The sequence below is a fragment of the Erithacus rubecula genome, assembly GCF_903797595.1.
Source record: "Erithacus rubecula genome assembly, chromosome: 4".
Classification (NCBI taxonomy): domain Eukaryota; kingdom Metazoa; phylum Chordata; class Aves; order Passeriformes; family Muscicapidae; genus Erithacus; species Erithacus rubecula.
In genome coordinates, this window is record NC_136686.1 from 7,120,421 (window position 1) to 7,142,945 (window position 22,525).

Consider the following 22,525-nt stretch of genomic DNA (forward strand, 5'->3'; position numbering starts at 1 on the left):
TTGATGTGATAAATTTTTCTTGGAAAACGTTTTATTTTCTGCATGACTTGAAAATACAGGAGATGTGTATGTCATTCAGCAGGCTGTGAGTGTACAGGTGCTACTGCTTATGTGAGCAATCATACTGAATTCAGGAGAGGTCTTTTTAATGAATGCTTCCATACAAATTAAGTGACTGAAATGAATTAGCAAGAATGGTTAACATTTCTGAAAAAAGTGCATGGAAGAAAATAAAAATTCGTTAACTCCAAGTAAATTTTCTATATCATGTTGAACAGGTATAGTTGTTATTAACTAATTAAACTCTGCAATAGGTATGTGGACAAATGAAAATGTAGACTACACCTATTGTAGTCCACAAATACCATCACAGTCAAACCAAGGCAATAAATTCTAGTTATTAGGTATTCCTGAGTCACGGCAGTTTAGAATATCACTTTTTTTTTCTTTTCTTGATGAACATTCCAGAAAATGTTTTCTCTCAAATAAAATTTCTTCTCAGCGTTGCCTGGGGCTGTGGAGTCTGGAACAGTTCAATCCCAGAGTGTCACAATAGAGGAAAATCAGTAGTTTAGACACCTCTTGCATGTTGTGTGTTAGGGATATAGGTCAGTTATTCGTCACATTTCACTGTGACCTCTTGCAGGAGGAGTTTAACCAGTTAAGCCAAAAGTACCCACAGCAGTAAAGCTCTTCCACTGTGTCTGTACAAGAGTGCAGAACACACACATGCATGTATGCTGAATATAGACCAGAAATTATCTTGATTTCAACATAACAATTTGGGGCAAATCCTATTTCTTTTAAAGTCTGAATGCTTTGTGTGGCTTTGTGTTTCTTTCTGTGAGTGGAGATTTGCATTTACATGCTTTTTAATGCTCCTTGCTTTAGTTAAATTTGAGAGCGGTTGAAAAATATATTGCTTTAGTTTAATTAGCTGGTAGGAAAAAGTCCTTTCTTGGGCAGTGATTATTAGTTGTATATTATTAAAAGGAAGTAGTTCACGTTCAGTTACTTAGCAGAAATAATTGAATCTTCTGATCCAGTAAACTAGCTCACTTTGGATTCAGCTGGTTTTTAATTTAAGACCTGTAGAAGAGGAGACCTGTAATCTCACTATGGGGAATTGGCTTCACTTTCCTGCAGTTCATAAACCACAAGACTGAAATTGCTATCCCCCACAGCAGTTTTCTCTTTATTTTTCACATTTGCTTGAAAGTTTAATTTTATGAGACAGAGCTGATTTTAAAGTTTAAAGTGCCTTTCCTTTTGTTGTTTTGCTGCTTTTCTCCCCCATTTTTTCCCTCCTTGAACAAAAGGACTACCAGCTCTATCTGTAGTCTGAGCTGTAGTCCCAGACAGCAGCAATTTCAGGATGTTTCAGAGATGTAAACACAGTTGGGCACTGAGATGAGCCCTTTGGCAATTTTCCAAGAGAAACACAAATAGCCAACTAGTTTGGAATGGGTCTATGCAGAGCTGATTCTCAGCTGGAGTAACTTGGCAGTGCTCCACCAGCTTTTGAGCCACTTACACCTGGTGAGAATCAGCCTCCCTACTCGTGGCAGCTTATATGTTTGCATTTTGCCCAGGTTTTGACACAGTAAAGGTGTTACTACATCAAGAAGGAGAAGGTGGCTCCATATGAAGAACCATAAATAGAGCCACTGACAGAGGAACTAATTTTAACAAAGCTGTCTGAGTTCTTTCTCTTTTCCCTGACCAGATTTTAAGGGGAAAAGTAATTTACCACTTGTGAAACTGCTTTAAGATCAGAAGACTTCCTTTGGAATTGCTGTTATTTCATTCAATAAATTAGCATTGTTTAAAATGAATTTAAATGAGGATTTTTCTTCACCACTAAGAAGGCAGAGAAAATTGGAACCAAACAGAATTTTTTAGGTTGGGAAAGACCTCTAAGATCAAGTCCAAACATAAAACAAGCACTGCCAGGGCCAACATTAAACCTGGCCCCTAAGCACATCTACACATCTTCTGAACCTCCAGGGATGGGGACTCCAAACCTTCCTGGGCAGCCCCTTCCAGTGCCTGAGCACCCTTTCCATGACAAAATTCCTCCTGGTGTCCAACCTGAGCCTCGCCTGGCACAGCTTGAGGCTGTTTGCTCCCATCCTGTCCCTGTTCCCTGGGAGCAGAGCCTGACCCCCCAGCTGTCTCCTCCTGTCACGGAGTTGTGCAGAGCCAGAAGGTTCCCTGAGCCTCCTTTTCTCCAGGCTGAGCCCCTTTCCCAGCTCCCTCAGCCCCTCCTGCTGCTCCAGCCCCTTCCCCAGCTCCGTTCCCTTCCCTGGACACGCTCCAGCCCCTCAGTGTCTTTCTTGTGCTGAGATTCCCAGCAGTGTCCAGGCTCTGAGGAATGGCCCCAGCAGTGCCAGCACAGGGGACAGTCCCTGCCTGGCCCCGCTGTCACCCCATGGCTGCACAGCCCAGGTGCCATTGGCCTCTTCCCCCCCTGGGCACAGCTGGGCTCGTGTCCAGACGCTGCTCCCAGCACCCCCAGGGCCTTTCCCAGCTTTCCAGCCCCTCTGCCCCAGCCTGGAGCTGCAGCCCTTGGGGTGACCCAGGGCAGGACTGAGCCCTTGGCCTTGCTGACCCTCAGAGCCCTGGGCTGGCCATGGCTCCAGCCTGTCCAGATCCCTGTGCAGAGCCCCCCTGTCCTCAGCACTCCCACCCAGCTGGGTGCTGCCCATGGACATGGGTGTGCACTCAATCCCCTCACCCAGATCATCCATAAAGATCAAGCAGGACTGGTCCAGTGCTGAGCCCTGGGACTCCACTGTGCCAGCCCTGCCTGGATGTGGCTCCGTTCCCCACCAGGCCGGTTTTACACCCAGTGGAGCAGGGCCCATCCAGGCTGTGAGCAGCAGAGTCCCCAGAAAAATGTGTGGGACACGGTGTCAAAAGCTTTCTAAAGTCCAGGGAAACACATCCACAGCCTTTCCTTCATCCGCTGTCAGAGCAGGACCTGGGGTGGCCAAGCAGGAGCTGCCTGTCACCAACCCACACTGGGATTCCCTGCTGTCCTGTGTGTGAAGACACTCAGCTCTTGGCTGGATTCCATCCAGCCCCACAGATCCGCTGTGTCTCAGTGGTGTAGCAGTCACTATTTCCCTCTGGATTATGGGGCTCCATTCTGCTCCCTGCCTTCCAGCTCAGGGGCTTGGTACAATGACAACATCCAAAAGAGTGGGGCAGAGAAAGTGTTGAGTACCTCAACCTTTTCCTCAGTCCTTGTCACCATGTTTCTTCTTGCATCCAATAAAAGATGGAGATTCTCCTTGTCCATCCTTTTGTTGCTGATATATTTATATTTTTAACATCTTTTACAGCAACAGGTAGATTAAGCTCTATCTAGGAATTGGTCCTTCTACTTCTTTTCCCTGTATAACCCACAGCATCTGTGTAGTCCTCTTAAGTTTCTTGTCCTTCTTCAGAAGGTCATAAATTCCCTTTTTTTTTGCCTGAGTTCAGACAAAGCTCTCTGAATATGGCAACACAGCTGCACCTGTGCATGTAAAATATTTCTAATTGTGGATTCTACATCAGATAAGTACATTTTAAAGCTATCTCAGAATCCTAAATAGCTGAAGGATAGCTGTTAAGCATCTACTTTTTTGGTATAGAAAGCAGTATTGCAGCAGTTTGCTTCCACCATTGCACTGTGGAGTGAATTTAAGACTGTGGGAAAATATAAATATGGAATTTAGGATTGCTTGGATTTTGTTCACTTCAGGTAGGCACATGGCAGTATGAAGTATCAGTATGTGGTTTTTTAAACAAGAAGTAAGTTCATCTGTTGCTAAATTGGAAACATTAATAATAATAGACTTCATGCATATATGCACACGTGTTGCATTAATTTATTAGTTTTGGAAGCATTTTCATGCTTGTTTAAATCAAAATGGATTTGAATTTTCTAAGTAAAAGAAGGTAAAAAAAAAAATAAAAAGGGAAAAAAATCAGAAAAGAACTGGCAGAGAGTTAGTCCATATGACCTGATTACTCCTGGTACTTTGAGACAAGCATGTAAACCTGGTGAATTACTAAATGGAGTAACTCTTGGGCCTGACTGTAACTGGGGGGCTCAGTAACTCAGTGGCTACTGAGAGCCTTTTTTGTTGTTTTTCAGGGCACCTGTTATGTATCCTACATATTTTAGTCATGTTTCATCTGGGAGAGCCCCTAAAAGGGATATTCCATCTGCTCAGGTGGCAAACACCTGCATTAGGGGACTCCAACAAACACCAGCTAGCTGGAAGTGTGCAAGAGCATTCCTTTTCTTTAACTGTCTGGGTATCTGACAGTGAATAACCATAAAGATGCCATTCATAGATGGGCATCAATTTTTTTTTCCTTCTGGATTTGCCCCTTCTTGGCAGGTTTTATGTTTAAAATGAGATTGTGACTGTACTGCAAACAGAGGGGATGTTATCTCCTCTCCTAACCCTTCTTTCTGCCAGCTATCAGTATCTTAATTATGGGCTTGATAAGGGCTGTGTCTATAGTTTTGCATGCTGAGAATTCAAGAGACTGGGAGAACAGGTCTGAGACATCAGGAACTCAAGACTTTATTTCTCATTAAATCCCTAAGACTGTACTGAAAATCTGTACAGTTCTACATCTGAACACTCAGCACTGAATCTTTTGACTAATTATTCCAAATTAGCTTCTACCTTTCCTTGTTTTATTATTTTTAAAAAATATCAGATGGGGTATAATCATTTGCCTTCCAGAAGAATGAGATAAACTATCTGCATTTGGTACTGGCATATTTTAAATTCAGTCCTTCATTAATTTTCCTCCTTACCTGTTACCTTCTTGTTTCCTTGTTATGAAGATAAAGTAGATTTCATTTTATTTTTCATTGTTTCATAATAGATTAATGTTTAGAAATGATCAGTTCCTATTAGTCATAGCTCATTCTTTCTTCTTTGCAGTCAGAGCTGTATGAAATCCTTTACTAAACAAAAGATGAATGATTTCATGTGTAACTCGAATTGCAAGAGAAATAATTACTGACAAAGGGCCATACTCAGATTTTTATCCTTCTTTCCTTTTGTGAAAACAATAATTTAATTTGATTCAGAGTTTCAAGAATGAGAACCTTGGATGCAAAGCAAGTAAGCCAAACTTCCCCATGGAAGTGGAGTTGTGTGTTATGTCCAGTAGAGGATCTGAGTTGCACTATTGTTAGTTATAAGTACAAGGCCTTATCTTTCATTAAAAAAGACCTGGCTTCAATACTAAGAATGAAAATATTTAAAATTTGTTTTTGCATACTTCAATTATTTTTGCACACTGCTGTTCTCTAAAATCACACCGCCCTTGCCTCTCTCACATGGAAGTTAGTATATAAATCTTCTGATGCTCCTGAAGACTTCTGAAACTTGTTTTTCCTCAGATACTTTCCAAGTTGTGTTTGGCTCAGACACTCAGATGTTGAATGAAATTTTAAAGCCTGTAAACAAACTATGCTCTGGCAAAAGGTCATTTTTACCACCAATGGCCTGATAGCTGCTTTTGTCCTTTCCCTTCCTGCTTTGGCCTTTTTGCATGCAAGGAAGAAAAGACAAAAAGGTCTGTGTTATTTCACAACTACTTTAGATGAAATGGCCAATACAAAAAAACAAACCCAAAACAACAAACCAAAACCAAAACCCAAAAATACAAACTTTTGTGAATGCTTACTGGAGAGAAAGTAGATTTAAAAAATAATAGAAATAGTCAGTAAAATAGTTAATTACTTACTGAGGAAAGGCTAAGGAGGTAAATGCAGCGACTGGGTAAATTCAGCTTATGCAGTGGTGGGGAATGTAAAAATATGAACACCTGAAGGAGCTGTACACCAGGGAAGGGATGCAGTTTGTTCAGTACTGTACACCCATGCTCACAGGACTGTAGCTAGTTATGACAGTAAGATGATATCAAGATCTGGAAAAATTAGACTTTAATGTCCAACACTGAGTTTTCTCTAGCTGAGAATCAGGATGTGTTGGAGTTTTGCCCATGCTTGCCACTGATGAATCTGCTTTTTGTGCTCCATGGCCCTTGACCAGTAACTCCTACCAGTATGGCTTTCAGCATGGGTAGTCCAGCCTTCTAAATACTGAATATCTGTTTTTTTCAGGAAGAGGAGCAGGATTGAGAAGGGTGATTTGGTCCATTCTTTTCCCACTGAGCTTCTTGACAGTCACCAACCAATATCTGTTTATTTTCCTGTAGGAGAAAAATGACAACAGTTGTGGAGAAAAGACTTGAGCAAGTTCAATGTTTTTGTGAACCTTTGAAATTTATTTGGTAAGCAAAGGAATTCTAGTGAGAGAACTTGTTTTTCAGCTGCAAGAAAAGGATATATATATATATGTATATATATATATACATATATATATATATGTAGGAAACTATAGGAATTAGAAGGTACAACGTGTTTCAGTTCTGCACTTTTTGCAACCAGGATGTTTGCAGGATGCTGCCCACTGATCCCATTGAAACACTGCTGTTGTCGAGTGAAACCACCACTGTGGCTACTGGGCTTTCCCCTTGAAGTCAAAGAGAGTAATTGGTGACTACTGGTGGCTAGATTTGTGTTACTCAGCCTGGCAGCCTAGAGGCAGCTGCTGCAGTAAATCTTGCAGCTCCTGTGTTAGCTGCCAGCCCCCAGCCCTGCAGGCAGTGCCAAGGGGGGTGTTTCTGGGAGTGCCTATGGTTTTCTGACCTGTTTGCAGGGGTGCAAACAAACTGTGGAGGGTCCCCTTGAGCTGGAAAGGAAGGAAGCCATTATTTGAGTTAAAACATTTAAATTGAATCAAGGCAATGGAGAATCAAATTTCAGTGTTTCATGGCTTGCAGTAGAAAAATCCTTGTGCATTGATAGCTCTCCCCAGTCAAGTTTCCCTTGTTTGTGTGGCTGCCTGTCAGATTGAGATGGGTACCAGAGGTTTAAAAATGAAAAACCTTTTGTTTTCACATAAAGGGCAGGTCAAATATGTGTGGTGCATCCCCACCTTCTGCAGTAGATCACATGTAAAACTAAGTAAAGCCCCATTTAAATGACAAAAGAATTCTTGGGCTACATATTAGCTCTTTCCAGTACTAGCTGAATAAAAGAAAAAGAAAACCCTAATAAATAATTAGGGAGGTAATATGTTTGACCATTATTTTTTTAGTATGACTTTTTTTCTGTTACTATTATAACAGAAATGATCCTTTCAAAGACAACTAAAGTGCTAATGATAGCTAAGAAGGTCATTCCTAGGAGGTTAAACTGGTTTAATTAGAATTTATGAGAAGGTTACTGTAGGAGTGCAGAAAGATGTTAAGGGGTTAACCTATAAGAGATTACATTGTAGTCAGTGTTCTGTTAAAGTTTGAATTAATTTTTCCCATGGGTTTTTCACATTCTAATTTTCAACTAAATGAGACATCTGTTTCAGAAAAGGAAAATTTGCTATGGTTGTCATAGCAACTATCATTCTGTAAGAAAATTATTCCAATGGTTACTTTAGAACAGAAAGATAGAAATTCAGTACATAAAGCAACATCCGATTTCTAGCACAAACTCTGATAATTCAGCCCTTTTTGTGTGGCAGATTATTTGGCCTGCAAAACTTGCTCAAATGTTTTAAACATAAGGTTAATTGTGCTGTAAACAAATTCACCTCTGATATATTTTCCCCCTTGAGTCTTCTATGTAGGCAATCATTATTTTTATCAAAATAATAAAATGGTTGAATTTCAGTAGAGTGTTGGAGACACTCAAACTGTTTGCTTGAAAAAGGTAAGACCTAAATCAAAGTACATTTCTACAGATGAGTGCTTCACTTCAAAGGTGAAATACATTAATGATGCACGTCTTTAATTGCCAAATAATTTTTTCTTGAGTTGATTTCTGGTTTTTTTGAGGATTTTTCTCTTGTAGAACATACAATATTTTCTTTGTAAAATATTATTGAAAAATACATTATAAAAATAATTGCACTTTTTCTGAGTAAGCACTAACTGGGAATACAGAAATTCAGTACTCAATATAAAGAATTTAACTTTGTTTTCAGGTTCTATCATAAATGCAAATTTTAGACAAAGTTGTCTTTGCATGATATCCAGGTCATGGGCTCATTAGTGGGTATTAGAGAAGAAGGCTTTTCCCCTACTCTGAAACTTTCATAGTTGTTTTTTAATAAATTTTCAGAAGAAGGGATGTGGGGATTTATAAAATCCCTATGTGGTTATAAAGATGGTTTTTGCTTTGGGGGCGGGGGGCACTGAAGTGTGGGATTTGTCTTTCTTCTCTCCAATGCAAAGCATGCCAACATCCTCCGCTGAATCCTTTCTTGGACCTGGGATATATATATATATAATTTTTTTTTTCTTTTTGCCAGAAATATTCCAGACATTTCCTTCCATCTCGAGATTGTCACAAAAGACAGCATAATGGCAAATCACACAAGTTGTAACATCTCCCCTTCACAAAAGAACAGCTCCAGCATGCATAACTTACCAGCCCCGCTGCAGTCACCACAAAGGGAGTGAGGGAGGGAGGAGGGAGGGATGGGGAAAGTGCTTCTTGTCTTAATAAGCAGATCATGCCTATTCATAAGGGGAAATGGGCTTTTTTAGAAAGTGGCTGTGTGTAGTCCAGCCCTGGTAGAAGCAGGCAGAGGGTCTCACAGCTGTGCATGCAGTTTGTGGTCTGGATTTCAACAGGATTAAGCTGACTTCTGCTGAGATCTGTGGCAGTCATGATTATTTCACTTCAAAAATGCTTTGTTGCAGTCTTAAAATAACTGTTCTACGAGTTCTTGGCCTGTTCTTCTTGGGCAAACACTTGGTCTTTCCCCTTGGTTTCTTTTCTGTGTCTGGCACACCTGTGGGATGGTGCCTCCCCTCATTTCCCATGAGGGGACAATCCTGTCCCTGCCCAGCATCACCAGGCCAAGGGAGGGGTGGGTATATATCCTTTGAAACTGTCAATGACTTAAAACACATGATTTACTGTACTGACACTTCTTTTGCCACCTATTTGCCCTTGCAAATATTTTCTGTCACTGAGATCCTGCTGCTGGAAAATGTGCCCTGAGCATACAGACAATTTGCCAAACAGTTGTGTATTTTCCTCTTGGTGAAGAAACATACTTGGCATGTTAGGTGTGGAATGAAATCTCAAGGCAAGAAAGGATGAAGAGTTTAGAAAAAAACAACCACTGTATATTTTTACAAAACCTCTCACTTCTGCAATATCCAAGCACCTCACAAATTTCAGAGATTTTTTTTATTTTTGAGAAATTCCTGTGTGGTAGAAATAATTTCCTTATCTCAGTGGTGAGCTGAGTTTAAGGAGGGGCAGATCCAGCTCCACAGAGCTTGTGTGGCTGCTGTGTGGCAATGTCACATGGTAACATTGCTGGTACCTTGCTGCACAATAAGCCAGTTAGGAAAATCCCATAATTACTTAGGAAAAGACCTCTGAGATGATCAAGTCCCACCATAAACCTGATGCCACTAAACCTTGTCCCCAAGTGCCACATCTACACATCTTTTAAATGCTTCCAGGCATGGTGACTTAGCCACTTGACCTATCAGTGAAGAATTTTTCCCAATATCCAATCTAAACTTCCCCTGGCAGAACTTTAGGTCATTTCCTCTTGTCCTGTTGATTGTTACCTGGGATAAGACACCAAATTCCCATCTTGCTAAGACCTTCTTTCAGGAAATTTTAGAGAGTAAAGGTATCCCCTGAGTCTCTCTCTAGACCCTGGCAGAAGGAAGGTGAGGAAAGTCTGCTTGGAATGTTGAACAGGTAACAAGAAAAGCGTGAGTTTGTGGCCTGATATAGGGATGAGTGTTTTTCTTAGCCAGCTGCCTTGGCTTGAGCAATGTTACTCAGAACAAGGTTTGTGCTTCACTGCTAGTGCTGTTAGCATCTCTCCACACACCTTCTTCACCTCCCTCATCACAGCTTCTGGAGGCTGGGACATGTATTTCTGGTCCTGATAACAGATGTTCAGAGTTTCACTTTTTTTTTTCTTCTTTTTTTTCCCCCCTGGGACACCTGTTTCTCAAGACCCTGGTTATCCAGGGCATGTGATGAAGAGGCAGGGGTTGAGAAAGAAAGCTTTTCAGTCATCAATAGTTCAGCCTCTTTTTGTCTGTGGAAGAAAAACTTTCTGTTCATTGTTCTTCAAATATGGGTATGGCTACAAGATGTCAATCAAAAAATTATTTAAACTTTCAACCGAAAACTAACCCCTCAATTTTATGACCTAGAATTGGAGCCTAGTCAGCTTGACATAATTTAACACTGTGATATAATTACTGTGAAATATAGTTTTTTAATCAATGGGATAGCAAGATACAGATAAATTATGTTCTGACTGGCAGCATTACAGCCCTGCTGCTCCATAATGAGCTGCTCCATAAGTACATTTAAAAAAATGTAAATGCCTGTCTGATAAGGAATCTGACTGTGGAAAGTCTTACTTAAAAGCAAGTCAACACACCAGAGGACAGAAGAAATTTGTGTGTAAGAGAAGCAGCAGCATTCTTGTTCTGATGGGATGTATCCAATTAGGAAAACAAAGCAACAGAGACTGTCTCTGACTTTGGAGCTGGATCTGTCATGGTGCCAGGGTCTGTCCTTGCCCAGCTGGTCATAGGCTAAGGGCCAAACGTGCTGGGAGCCAATGTGAAACATAAATCACATGGAGGTGTCTGAGACAGCTGTTCTTCTAAATGTTGTGAGAGTCAGCGTGATAATCCACACATGGAGATCTTGCTATCCAGGGCTTGTAAGTAGTTGGAGCAATACTGTGAATATTTTACTGTATGCTGTCTACTGAAAGTGGGGAGGACTGCGTGTATTTGCCATACAAGTTAAACAACACTGCTTGTATGGAAAGAGGGGATTACTGGGCACACAAAGAAGAAAATGAATGTTATTTGTGTCTTCAAATTCCATGGTAGTAAAGAGTCAACCTCAGTATTTTAATTAGATAACCAGTACATGGAAATAGCACTGAAGACATTCTCCTCCTCTCTTGGCAGGCAACCTTGGTTTTATGGCTGGGGCTTTAATCTTCCACGAGGCCAAGCACTATTAGAGAAATGGAACCTTATTCCAGATGGAATAGATATTCTTATAACACATGGACCACCTCTCGGTAAGAAAATAATAGTGCTCCTAGCTGTGTATTTCAGATGATTATATGGTAACTGATGGCTCTCCTTAGAAGGAATCCTGACTTTCCAAAGTCAAAAGCAACATGCATACTGATTTCAGCAGCACCAGGATTTCAGCTCATGATTAACTATGATATCCCTGCTCAATACCAGAGAATTAAATAATGGCTTAAAAAAATAAGACATTAACACATAAAGCCATAATGAACTTTATAAATAAGCAGGGTCTAGTTTTCCTATGCATGCGTCTGATCTGCCACTAATGAAATTACTAGATTGAAAGCATGGAGCCTGTTTGAAGAGAAATGCATGATTAGGATCTTATTTTTTATCACTTTCTCTCTGACTTGCTGCTGCATTCCCCCACCAAGTACCCAAAATCTCTTTTTTCCCTTATCAGGCTGACTTGGGGAACCTTCTGCCTCACAAACCCAGATGCTCCTCACTGTTTGCCTGTTCTTTGGACAGGATGGATAAATTCCTTATCTGTAATACAATTTGGCAACATGAACAGATCAAAAAGAAATAGTTTTGCATGTGTATTTCCAAATATTAATATAGGTGATATAAAAGCTTTCTATGTATAATAGATTTCTCCTATTTCTAGAAAATTTTGTCTTTACCTTTGCTACAGAAATAATACAATCACACAAACTTGCCCAGATTAAGTAAAGGCTTAAGGTTTTGAAGCTTTTTTTTCAATGGATTTAACAAATAGCAGTCTGTATTTAATGTGATTGTGTGTTTGACTGTCACTAATTTAATAAATAGCCATGAATGGGAAGCATGTACTCAAGTGTTCTGCTGAGTCTTACTGTGCTTTGCTTGAAATAAAGGCAGTTGGTTTCTTTAAACCTTTAGATTCCCCAATTTCCTGAAGCTAAAACCCTCGTCTTCCACCCTTTCTTCTCTTTCAGAGCTTGGAGGAGAAAGTATCTAAAGGGTTTGTGTTTTGTTTTCTTTAGAAAGACATGTTTGCATTCCACTGCTCACTAATCCTGGGGGAAAGTAGTTCTTTGTGAGCAGAGTTTCTCACAGTTAGGGGTGTGTGTTTTGATTCTTCACGTAAGTGGAGTCTCATGCCATGCCATGGACTGATTTTAGTATGAACCTGTGTTGTAAAAGTGGATGTCAAAAACTGAGTGTTTCAGCCCTGAGATATCAGCTCCAAGCCATTGGTATGGGGTAGTCCCTGCTAGGATCCAAGGCACAATGCTGTGTCTTTCATTTAGTTTTATTTATAAGTCATATTTAATACTTTTTCAGAAGCTCTTTCAGCACTTTGAAAACCCCTTTTAAAGCCAGCTGATCAGCTGTAAAACAATCCAACTTTTAGCTGACTGAAGATTCACTTGAAATCTAATGTTGGAAAGTGGAGAGATTTAACCACCTTGCTACTTTAGCCAGTGGCCTCAGGCATCAGCAGAGGGAGGAGGACCCCTAAAGAGCACTGCAGAGCTGGCACTCAACATACTTCAGTAACAAATTTAATAGCAGATTAATAATTGAAAAGTAAATTAATAATTGCAGTAATTTGGAGGAAGGGCCACCCATCTCCAGTGATTGTAATGGAGTAATGTGAATTCCACTCATCTCCATGCCTCAGTATGTATTTTCTGTTTTGCTTTTAATTCTTTATCTTCAACCATCCCCCAAGAATTATTTTTTTTTAGAAGTTCCTGTTTCTTTGTCTCTCTCTTATTGATGCATTAATAGACAGTTCAGGCACAGAACCCTCTGCCTGAGGGCAGGAGCTGTTGGTCCTCCTGAAACCCATGGCAACAAATACAGGGCACTTCAAAGAATTTAGCACTCTGCTTAACTTACAGAAGCATCTTATTGTGCAGCTCTGTTCACAGACCTTTGGGGAGACAGGATCCTCCTTGACCCTCCCAGCCAATTATTTTAACCAGAAAGCTGATTCCTGTTCTGATCTTGGAACTCAGAACCTCACTAGAGTTATTCCTAATGATCATAAATAGCAATCAGGCCTCTTGCAAATTCTGCTTTGTTTTTTTTTTCTCCAGCATAGCTTCCTAAATTCTGTCCATCATTCATTTTTTTGTGCTGCTTTCTCATTCCCTCACTTCAAAAGAGTGTGCATCCTCCTGAACTTATTAATACTACATTATTACATGGATTTTAAATTGTCTGATTTAGATGTATAAGCACCACTAAGAGTTAATTAACTTTGTTTTTAATTTAGCCATGTAACAAAAATCCAAGTAATTTTTCTCTTCTGTTTTAGAGTAGTGCTTTGGGATGAAATCAGGGCAGGGATTCATGGGAGGTTCACACAGGATGAGGAAAAAAAAGGTTAAAACAGCTATTTTTTGACCATTTTCTTAGCAACCTGTTTATTATTATGAAAAAGGATATGCAATATATTTCACAGCTTATGAAATACAGTATTTGTGATTATGGGATCAGTGTTAATGCTCATTTCCATATCAGCATATTTTTATTTCCTAAAGATCTCCATTTATGGTTCTTTTATTTCTCTTCCAAAAGTTCACTTTCTTTTCTTTGTTTTTAATTTAATTTCACCTTTAAGTCTTTATTTGCAGCTGTCTGCTTGATAGTCTGTGACAAAGATTTATACTTTCCTGACAGCTGCAGAAACCTGTTTCAAGTAACCAAACATTAAAAAACCCCTAAGATGAACTCTAATTGTTAGCTAGGTGTAATCAATTATTCTTAGTTTGTGTAGTCAGGTGTACATAATAAGCTGCAAACATATGGGAAGGCTTCAGAAGGGTGATAATGCATGTAAACAAAAACATGTTCAACATAAATAATGCTTAATTTAATGGAGAAGTTAATTTTATGAATTTTTGTTTGTGAAGTTTTTGAAGTGGAAATACTTTTGGCTTTATGTTCACCGCAGACATTTTGACAATTAACTGTTTCAAATCATTGGAGTAATAAAACCTATGGCTCTAATATATTTATTCAGAAAAAAACCAAAACCAAAACCAAACAAACAAAAAAAAAAGAAACAAAAAAACCCATGACTTTTTTCCAGAGGAATTGCTGGCCTCACTTTGACATCATAAATACTGTTTTTCTCTGGTGAATTTTGACCTCCCTTTGATGGCAAAAGTGAATTCAGCAGGAGTGTGCATTCCTCAGTCTGGCTGTAGTTCAACAGGGCTTTCTTTTTCTACATCCCCTGACAGGTGTCAAACAGCACCTTCAGGTCTTTGACCATGATCAGAAATTTCCTCTTTTTGTACTTGGAATGCCCCATTCCCAATTTTTTTCTGAAAATTGAACTTTGCTCTCTGAGTATCTATGAAACAAGTGCAAACTTTTGTCATTTTGGTGAAAACTCACAGTTTACTGAGCCCAGTTTTCAAGCACTGGCAGCTAAAGAGGTATTTCTCAATGTGTGAACCTACCCTGAAGCTAGCAAATCTGAGAGCTTTTCCAAGAGCTTGAATACCACCCTTCTGGTCTTTTAAACCAGTTGGTTGGCTGCTTAGCCATGCTTGAGTAGACATCAAAAGTAAATGTATGAAAACCAGGTCCAGGCTCTGTATCTCTAGCTAAAAGCACAATATATTCACACTACTGCAGCAAATCCAAGAGATGCAAAGCTACGACAGGCACACAGTGAAAATATCAGAACAACAAAATAAAAGCAGGAGGATTTTATCTTTTAAGTTTCCAAATTTGAGCCCGATGAAAATGACTGAACAATAGAAAGAAAACAGATTGGTTATTGCAAACACTCCAATACAACATCCTCCTTATACTACTACTTGGAAGGAAACATGGGACTTCAGTTGTCAGTAAACTTCCCCCTGCAGTATTTTTAGACAAAGAGGCAAGTTGATGTAACGTTTCTGTCTATTTTCGTAAGAAATACATTTTTACACAATTTTTGTGCAAGTAAATGAAGCACTTAAACACATCTTCTGCAAAGGGCCTGAGTTTCTCTTCCTATCTGAGACCTATCAGTTTAGGCAAGTGAGGCTTGCTGTGTCATGAAGTGGTTTAACTTGAGGATGTTATTTTTTGGGCATGTAGTGGATTTATCATTTGAGCTTCACTAATGTAGGATTCAATGTGATAACAATATAATTGTAGCATTGGCAACACGGATTTCTTCACGTTGGTTTAAGTGATCAATCAAAAAAAGTAGGTCCCAGGACTGGTTTTAAAGAGTTCATGTTCTTTTAAATTCTTTAGAGACTCTCTTTGGACTTCCTTCTCTTTACACCTCATTCTCTTCAGGAAGAAAATGGGTAAAACCTCTTCTGCTTACCAAGGCAGACACAGTTTGTGTTATTTCAGTTCTTCTGTGGCTGTTAGTGAAAAGCCATGAGAGATGGAATCTCAAAAATGCTGCACAGCAGCACAACTTTGTGGATTACCTGCCTTCTCTTAAAACTTTCCTTTCTTTTCCAAAGGTTTTCTAGACTGGGTTCCTAAGAAAATGCAACGGGTGGGATGTGTTGAGCTGCTGAACACAGTCCAGAGACGAATACAGCCAAGGCTTCATGTTTTTGGACACATCCATGAAGGTCAGAACATAGTTCTTTCTGTATATATATGTAAATATATTTAGAAACTCCAAACAGAGAAGGCTTAATCAGCATTTTCAAACTTGAATGTCTGAACTGAAGCACTTCTAGAATCCAGATACATATTTAGCTGTATATATAGAGGTGAAATTGGCTGGTACCCACATTTCAATACTTGTACTTGAGCTTATCTTTCATTTTCTACATCTATAAAATAGGTCGATGCCTCCTTCACAGAGTACAGTGATTTTTAACAAAAGAACACAAGTCCAGTAGTTACAGAAAGTGACTAAATATTAGGATGGAGGGATTTTTTTCCTCAGCTGAATTTTTGCTTCACAGTAATTCATGAAAGATCTCTGTGTCTCAGCTTCTGTGTTTGTAAAAAGAGTAGGAATGATTTGAGGGTTGCTTCTAAGGCTTGGTCTTCAAGGTTGTACAATAACAGTTGTCTCTCTCTATCAGTGTATACATGAAGTTGGAATCAAGAGGGATGTCACCACTGACTCTTGTGGAAGGTCCAAGATATTTATGGATGCATTTAGTTGCTTTGGCAGGGAAAACATTTTGTGCTCAGACAAAGCAAGCAGTTCTATTGACTACATGATGTTTCACTGGGAAAAAAAGAGTTTCCCTTCACACAAGGCAGTAAATGGTGACAGATATCCACTGCTGAAGTCAGTGACAGCAGGAGTTCATCAGGAAAAGGGACAGGTAGATGCTGTCTGTCCTGTTCACAGACTGGGGCAGCAAGGCTCCAACAGTGCCCCCACCCCGAGCAGAAAGCAGTGGGCTGTGCAGGAGTGAACCACTGGCGTGTAAGTGTGCATTATCAGCTGCTCAGCCTTTGGCAGTGTTCACTTACTGGCAGGAAAAGATACTCCACAACTGCCAGTTTCTGCTTCTGGGACTGCTCCAGCCTTTGCTGTAGGATCTCTGTGGATCTCACCAGTGCAGAGATGGAAATACTGGAGGAGCTGGCATTCAGACACTTGTGGTTTTGTAAAGAACCCTTCCCAAGATATCCCTCTCTGACTTGCTGCTGGGGGCTTTCACCATGGCACATTAGAAGTGGCATTGCTGGTGGTGTAAAATTAATGGATAAGGTGTTCAGATCATTATTTTATAGCTCAAGGATTAGGCCATTCTCCTCATGTGTCTCATCTGTGGTGACCTGTTAATGCCTGGTTAATGTCCAAAGTGCTGTTAAATCACAGAGTAAACTAATGCTGCTAGAGCAGTCTTTGGTATTCCAACAAAGAGAACTGGAGAATACAGTTCAAACTCATTGTCATTTCAGAAATTGTAAGCCAAGAGTGTTGCAGGGGATATAAGCAAACAGCAAGCCATGAAGCTTGAGGCAGGTAAACAAAATCACATCTGCTAAAACCAAGCCCAACTTTGGCTCTCGAGGGAAGAGAATGGCACCTCCATAGAATGGTAAATCCTGTGAATTAATGTAGTTGGCACAGTAGGTATCAAAACACAGAAACAAGGTACTCTTCTTGTTAACTATCATAATTTAGAGAAAACAAATGGGGAACTGCAGAGCCTGTTTTTCAGTGGGATGCTAAATCTCTGCAGAGGAGAATTCCCACTGCAGGCAGCCTGTGCAAACGAAGCTGCACTTTGCAGAGAGAATGCATGATTTGAACAGATGAGTTCTTCCTCTGAGTGAACATAGCTACATCTGCAGCAGTCATTTACTGAACATCTGGGGGAAAGAGGTGCTTATAAGAGATGTTTCTTCCCTATTCCCCCTCTGAACTACCATGTCTGCCAAAAATACCTGTGCACATGGGCTTGCTGCTGATCCACCCGTGGAAGGGACAAGCAGCATGGCAGGGGCTCTGGCTAAAATTCTGGTTTTCCTGTTATAGCCAGAACTCCACTGAGGTCATGGCCAGGGAAACTCTGCTGGCAGTGGGACAGGAGTGAAAGCTGCAGCAGTAGGAATCTTCCAGCAAAAGGAGTGTGTTAGCAGGCTGATTCTGCTCTCTCCAAATGTGTAGCTGAGGAGACACAAAGTCCCAGCCATGGTGCTGACTGTCCTCCGTGCATTTTGTGTTTTTCTCAGAACAGTCGTTCTGTGGCAAACAGAAAGGGATTTAAAGAAATGCCTGTGACAGGAATCTGACAGAGTTTTCTTCCCTCCCTGGTCCCTAATTATAGTGTGGTTTTTCCATGGGAGGTGCAGGAGGCCCTGCATTATTCAGGATGTTTTAAGGAATCAAAAAGAAAGGCATTTGGCTACTGTTTCTTTGTTTGCAAATTATGCAACTTTCAGTGCTCTGAAAGACACAAAATTGCATTCAGAAAAACCATAGGGTCCTCAGTACCTAGGATTTGAATAGCTAGAATTCAGTGTGCATATAGCAATGAATATATTTCCCTATTAACTTTATGAAAAGTGAAATTGAATCTTAGCACAAATGCTTTCAACCAGGGGATTTCTCAAAAATCATGTATTTCTGATGATGAATGCATTTCTTCATATTGATCATAATATTTCAGTGAAAGTTTCCATCATTAAGCTTTTAGCTTTCATGTGATCCAGTTTATATTTTCTCCTAGTGATTCATTAAAAGATTTTTGACAATGGAGAGTGTGTCTGCTTTTTCATAACACCAAAGCTGTCAAAGGGCTTCTTCTTCCCTTTCTGAAACAGCAGTTCACTGTACTTCCACAGGCATTAGAGCTGGAAATTTGGTTTTCTGCAGATTTGACTCTGGAATTGTTTGCCTCAGGTGTCTAGCCAGATATGAGATGTAGCTGGAGGCTTTTTACCACTAGTGAGGCACAGGGATGTGTGTTCTCTCCTGTGGAAATGTTCTGGTCTTTTAGGGTGTGAATTCACCTTGCCTGTTAGACAATGCATTAAATAATAAAACCATTTTTTCTCTGCCTGGGCAGGCATTTTAGTGCCTTTCCAGTTTGGTCAACAAGTTCAAAGCCATAGCAAGAAGAGGTTCCTACTAGGCAAATCCTGCCCAGATGCACATGCACACATACTTGTCTCAGTCAAGCAATGCTTTTGCTTCATTGGTTGGTTAAAGGATGTTCAACATAGGGCAGGAAAAAAAAAGGTGGGAAGATTAAAATTGCCCAAAGTTTGCTGCACTGAAAACTGCAAGCTGAAATCATCAGGAGCATCCTTTTTAAAACTAAAAAGGTTTTAAGAGAAAAATCTCTGCAGAGAAAGGTATCTGTCTTTCTAAGGAGGTTTAGTGAGCTGGCTGCCAGAGATAATAGCCACTAGCTCCTGAGGGCCCATTTTGCTTTTCTTACACAATTTAAAAAGTTCTGCTGTAGGACAAAGATTGTATTGATTCAGGGAACATTTATGTTTTTCACAAAGAGAATTTTAAAATTCCTTCCGAGTAATAAAAAATGTGGCACTTATCATTGTGTGATAAAGGTAATTAAAAAATAAAGAAGATAATAAGGAATAATGAGAGTAACCAGAATTTTTCTTCCTTTGTAGGTTATGGTGTCATGGCTGATGGAACCACCACCTATGTGAATGCATCTGTGTGCACTGTGAATTACCAGCCACTCAATCCACCTATAGTTATTGACTTACCTACTCCAAGGAACACATGATTATAATGAGGATTTAAAGTTGTACCAAACACATTAGCAACTTTATATTGCTGGCTGAGAATCCCAATAGGGAACCATTCAACAAAAAAAGCAAAATCTTTCTTTTTTTCCCTGCTAGTTCTTCACAGATAAATTTAGAGTAACAAAAGTGGACAAGGAACAAAGACATTTTGGTGCCAGAAACAGATTAAAGACTAACATTTCACCATTAAAATGTTTGTGAACACAGAAAAGTGAATGCATTCCACATACATATATATATATATATGCATATATATATATATATATATATATATATATATATATATATATATACACATATCTCTAGTAGGGGCTTTTGTACATACCGTATACTGGACTTATTAAAAGAACAATGTCTTTCAAAAGAGTGTTTCTTTAAGAAAGTTTGCAGTTTAAACATAAGTGTTTAGACTAGGATTTCCTCATTTCAGATGTTTTCCAGTGAGCTCTTGGTAAAATAAAAATGATGGTAAAGATGTTTTTCCCTAATCAACATGGCAAATATAAAAGATGGTGCACAAATGACCAGTCACAGGAGGAAAGCTATTTCTCCAAGTCCTCCAAGTCTAAGTCTTTGCATCTATTCAAAACCAATGCAACAGAGGCCCTAATTCACTGTACTGAAATGAAGTTTTACTACATCTGGCATTACAGATGGCAAGGGAAATGGTGCATATTGCCAGCATGCTGTAAACAGCTCTACATTCAAGAAGGGAGACTGTGTTAAGTGCAGTATAAACTCAGGAATTTGTAACCTGGCCTCGCCTGTTTAAAAAATAAAAAAAAAAAAAGAAGGATGACATTTCCCTTAAAAAAAAAAAAAAAAGAGAAAAAATATATCTGCGTTTCCATATGATAAAGCGATATGTGATTGTATTTAAGGAAAAAAAGAAAGAGGAGAAACCTGCAAAGAGCCCACCCAATGATTAATAATGGTATTTTAAATAAAACCCACTGGGACCTTTGATTTAAAACCTGCTAATGGGACATGCAGCCAATGATGAGATTACTGGTTTGAATTTGGCCCTGGTCAGGAGTGGTTAAATGTCATTGTGATTATTTTTTTCCTGGGGAAGCAGAGATGGCAAGGGGAAGGCATCAACCCAAGGTGTAGTTTGGGCACTCACTTCTGGGTGGCTGTAATGGGTACACACCAAAGTGTGCAGAGCAGAGGTCACCTCAGGGGACCTGGTACTGCTCTTTGCCATGGACATGCCACTCATGGACACTGCTGAGACAGGCCCAGCACAAACCTAGTAGTAACCCATCTGCTGTGCTGCTTTTGGCACCAAGCAAAGCAGGGGAGGTGTCAGGAGCTGGTTGGGATGGTTCACAGCCATGGTACTGCCCTCTTGCAGTGTCAGCAGGGGTATTGAAGCTGCTGGGATTTCAGCCCTGCCCTAGGCAGAAACTTAAGGATTGGTTACAAAGCCACCAAAAAAACCCAGGGCTCCAGACGTGTCCTGCAAGAAATGGATTTCTGCCTTTAACTAACAAGTGTGTCCTTTTGACTTGATGGAGATAATTTTTCTGCTGTATTCTGAATGTGGACATCCTGATTTTGGGGCTGACAGCATCTAGACATTAATCTTGTTCACACACAGTGGGCAGACCAGCACTGCCAGCTCAGAGTTGGTTGCAGGTCTGTGCATAGCTCACACCTGCTCACATGCTTTGGAGAATTGTGTGTGTTACATGGATGTAAATGTGAGATTTATGTAGCAGCTGCATGTACATTATCCACATGAGCAATTTAAAATACCTGTGTTGTAAAAGCAGGCCATTTGAGCTTCAACTCTGAGCAAGTGGGCACAAACTCTGCTTTTCACTGGCTTCCCACGTGCAGCAGCTCTTCCAGGTGCTGCCTGGAGCCAAGATGTTCAACCCAGTAACTGATTCATGCTGTGGCCCCACAAGAAGCCACCAGACCCCAAAAAACCATGACAAGTCACAGGTCTGTCATTTCTTGCAATCTGTTGGGTGACCATGTGTCCAAACTAATATGCTGCATTTTTTTCCTGAAAAGAAAACCCAAAACATTTAGTGATGCCTGCAACTGGTTTTTGGGTGAGTGGTTCACAAGTGCATGAGCAGATTAATTCAGATGGGGCCACTTTTGTCAGAGCTACTGGTGTAGAAATTTCAGGATCAGCCCCTAAATCAGTAAGAACTGAAAATCATAGTTGAATATGAACTCCTGTCATCATTGGGAAGATGAACAATAGCATGTAGTTAGAATAAAAGTGGCTTAGCTAGTCACAATTCAAGTGGTTTGCAACGAATGTGGCAGGAAATTGGCTGTATGTTAAAGTCTGAAATGTTTACATTTGCTCATAGCACTTACATGTTAAAGTGAAGGGAAGAGGTCCTTTTATTAGCCTCAGAAAAATTTCTATGTCAACCATAAAATATTCTCTTAAAAATAATTTTTCCTAAGGTATCTTCCAAATACTGTGTATTTTTATGTGGAAAGGATATGAAAGCAACTGTTACTTCAAAATATCATTTAAAGGACTTGAGGTATGAAAGCTTAAAGATTATTTAATCATTTTGACATAACTTGAGTGTTGTAATTTTTGGTCAAGCATGTTAGACGAATAAAGTCTTAAAAAAAAAAAAAAAAAAAGAACAAAAAACCCACAACAAAAAATAAGGTCTCTTAATGTTCAGCACATGTGATCAGCCCTGTGTTGGAATGAGTGCTATCTTCTCCAGGGATAGGAGCCAGGCTGTGGGACATTAAAGAAGGGGAATCAGCAGAGGGTGTCCTGCTCTGTCCCCCAGCTTCCAGCCACCACATCTCCTGCAGAGGATAGTGAGCTCGAGGCTGGGGTTGCAGAGAGAAGGAAAACAGCAACCACTGCCTGTAATTGGTGCATTTGGTGGGACAGTGTGCCAGGTGTGTCTAAAAGGGAGGGAAAAGCTATGGTGGGAGGGCTGCAGCACAGCTCCGGAGAGGCCAGGAACTGGGATGCCATTCTTTGGGAGTGGGCAGCAATTGGGAGAAGAAAAGTTCCTGCTCTGAATTGGGTGTAAGGACACATCTTCACAGAGAGGGAGGTTAAGGCTGGGTTAATATAAATATTTTTATTTTAACTTTGTGGAACAGAATGACCTGAGTTTCTGATCTACCTCAGATAAGGGAGGCCATGAAAAGGAAGATGTCCACAAATGCAGCT

General features: G+C 40.1%; 1 protein-coding gene and 1 long non-coding RNA gene across 2 annotated transcripts in view; one reads left to right on the forward strand and one right to left on the reverse strand.

Annotated features, from left to right (window-relative positions):
* The window catches only part of MPPED1 (metallophosphoesterase domain containing 1), a 58,897-nt gene extending 39,275 nt beyond the window's left edge, over positions 1-19,622 (forward strand). Inside the window, exons 5-7 of the mRNA XM_079303828.1 lie at positions 11,059-11,174; positions 15,609-15,722; positions 19,207-19,622. Coding sequence (XP_079159954.1) covers positions 11,059-11,174; positions 15,609-15,722; positions 19,207-19,325 — 349 coding nt within the window. The 3' untranslated portion in view covers positions 19,326-19,622. The remainder of the gene's footprint in view (positions 1-11,058; positions 11,175-15,608; positions 15,723-19,206) is intronic.
* LOC306801114 overlaps positions 1-22,525 on the reverse strand; it is a 212,035-nt gene that overhangs the window by 28,575 nt on the left and 160,935 nt on the right. The window lies entirely within an intron of this gene.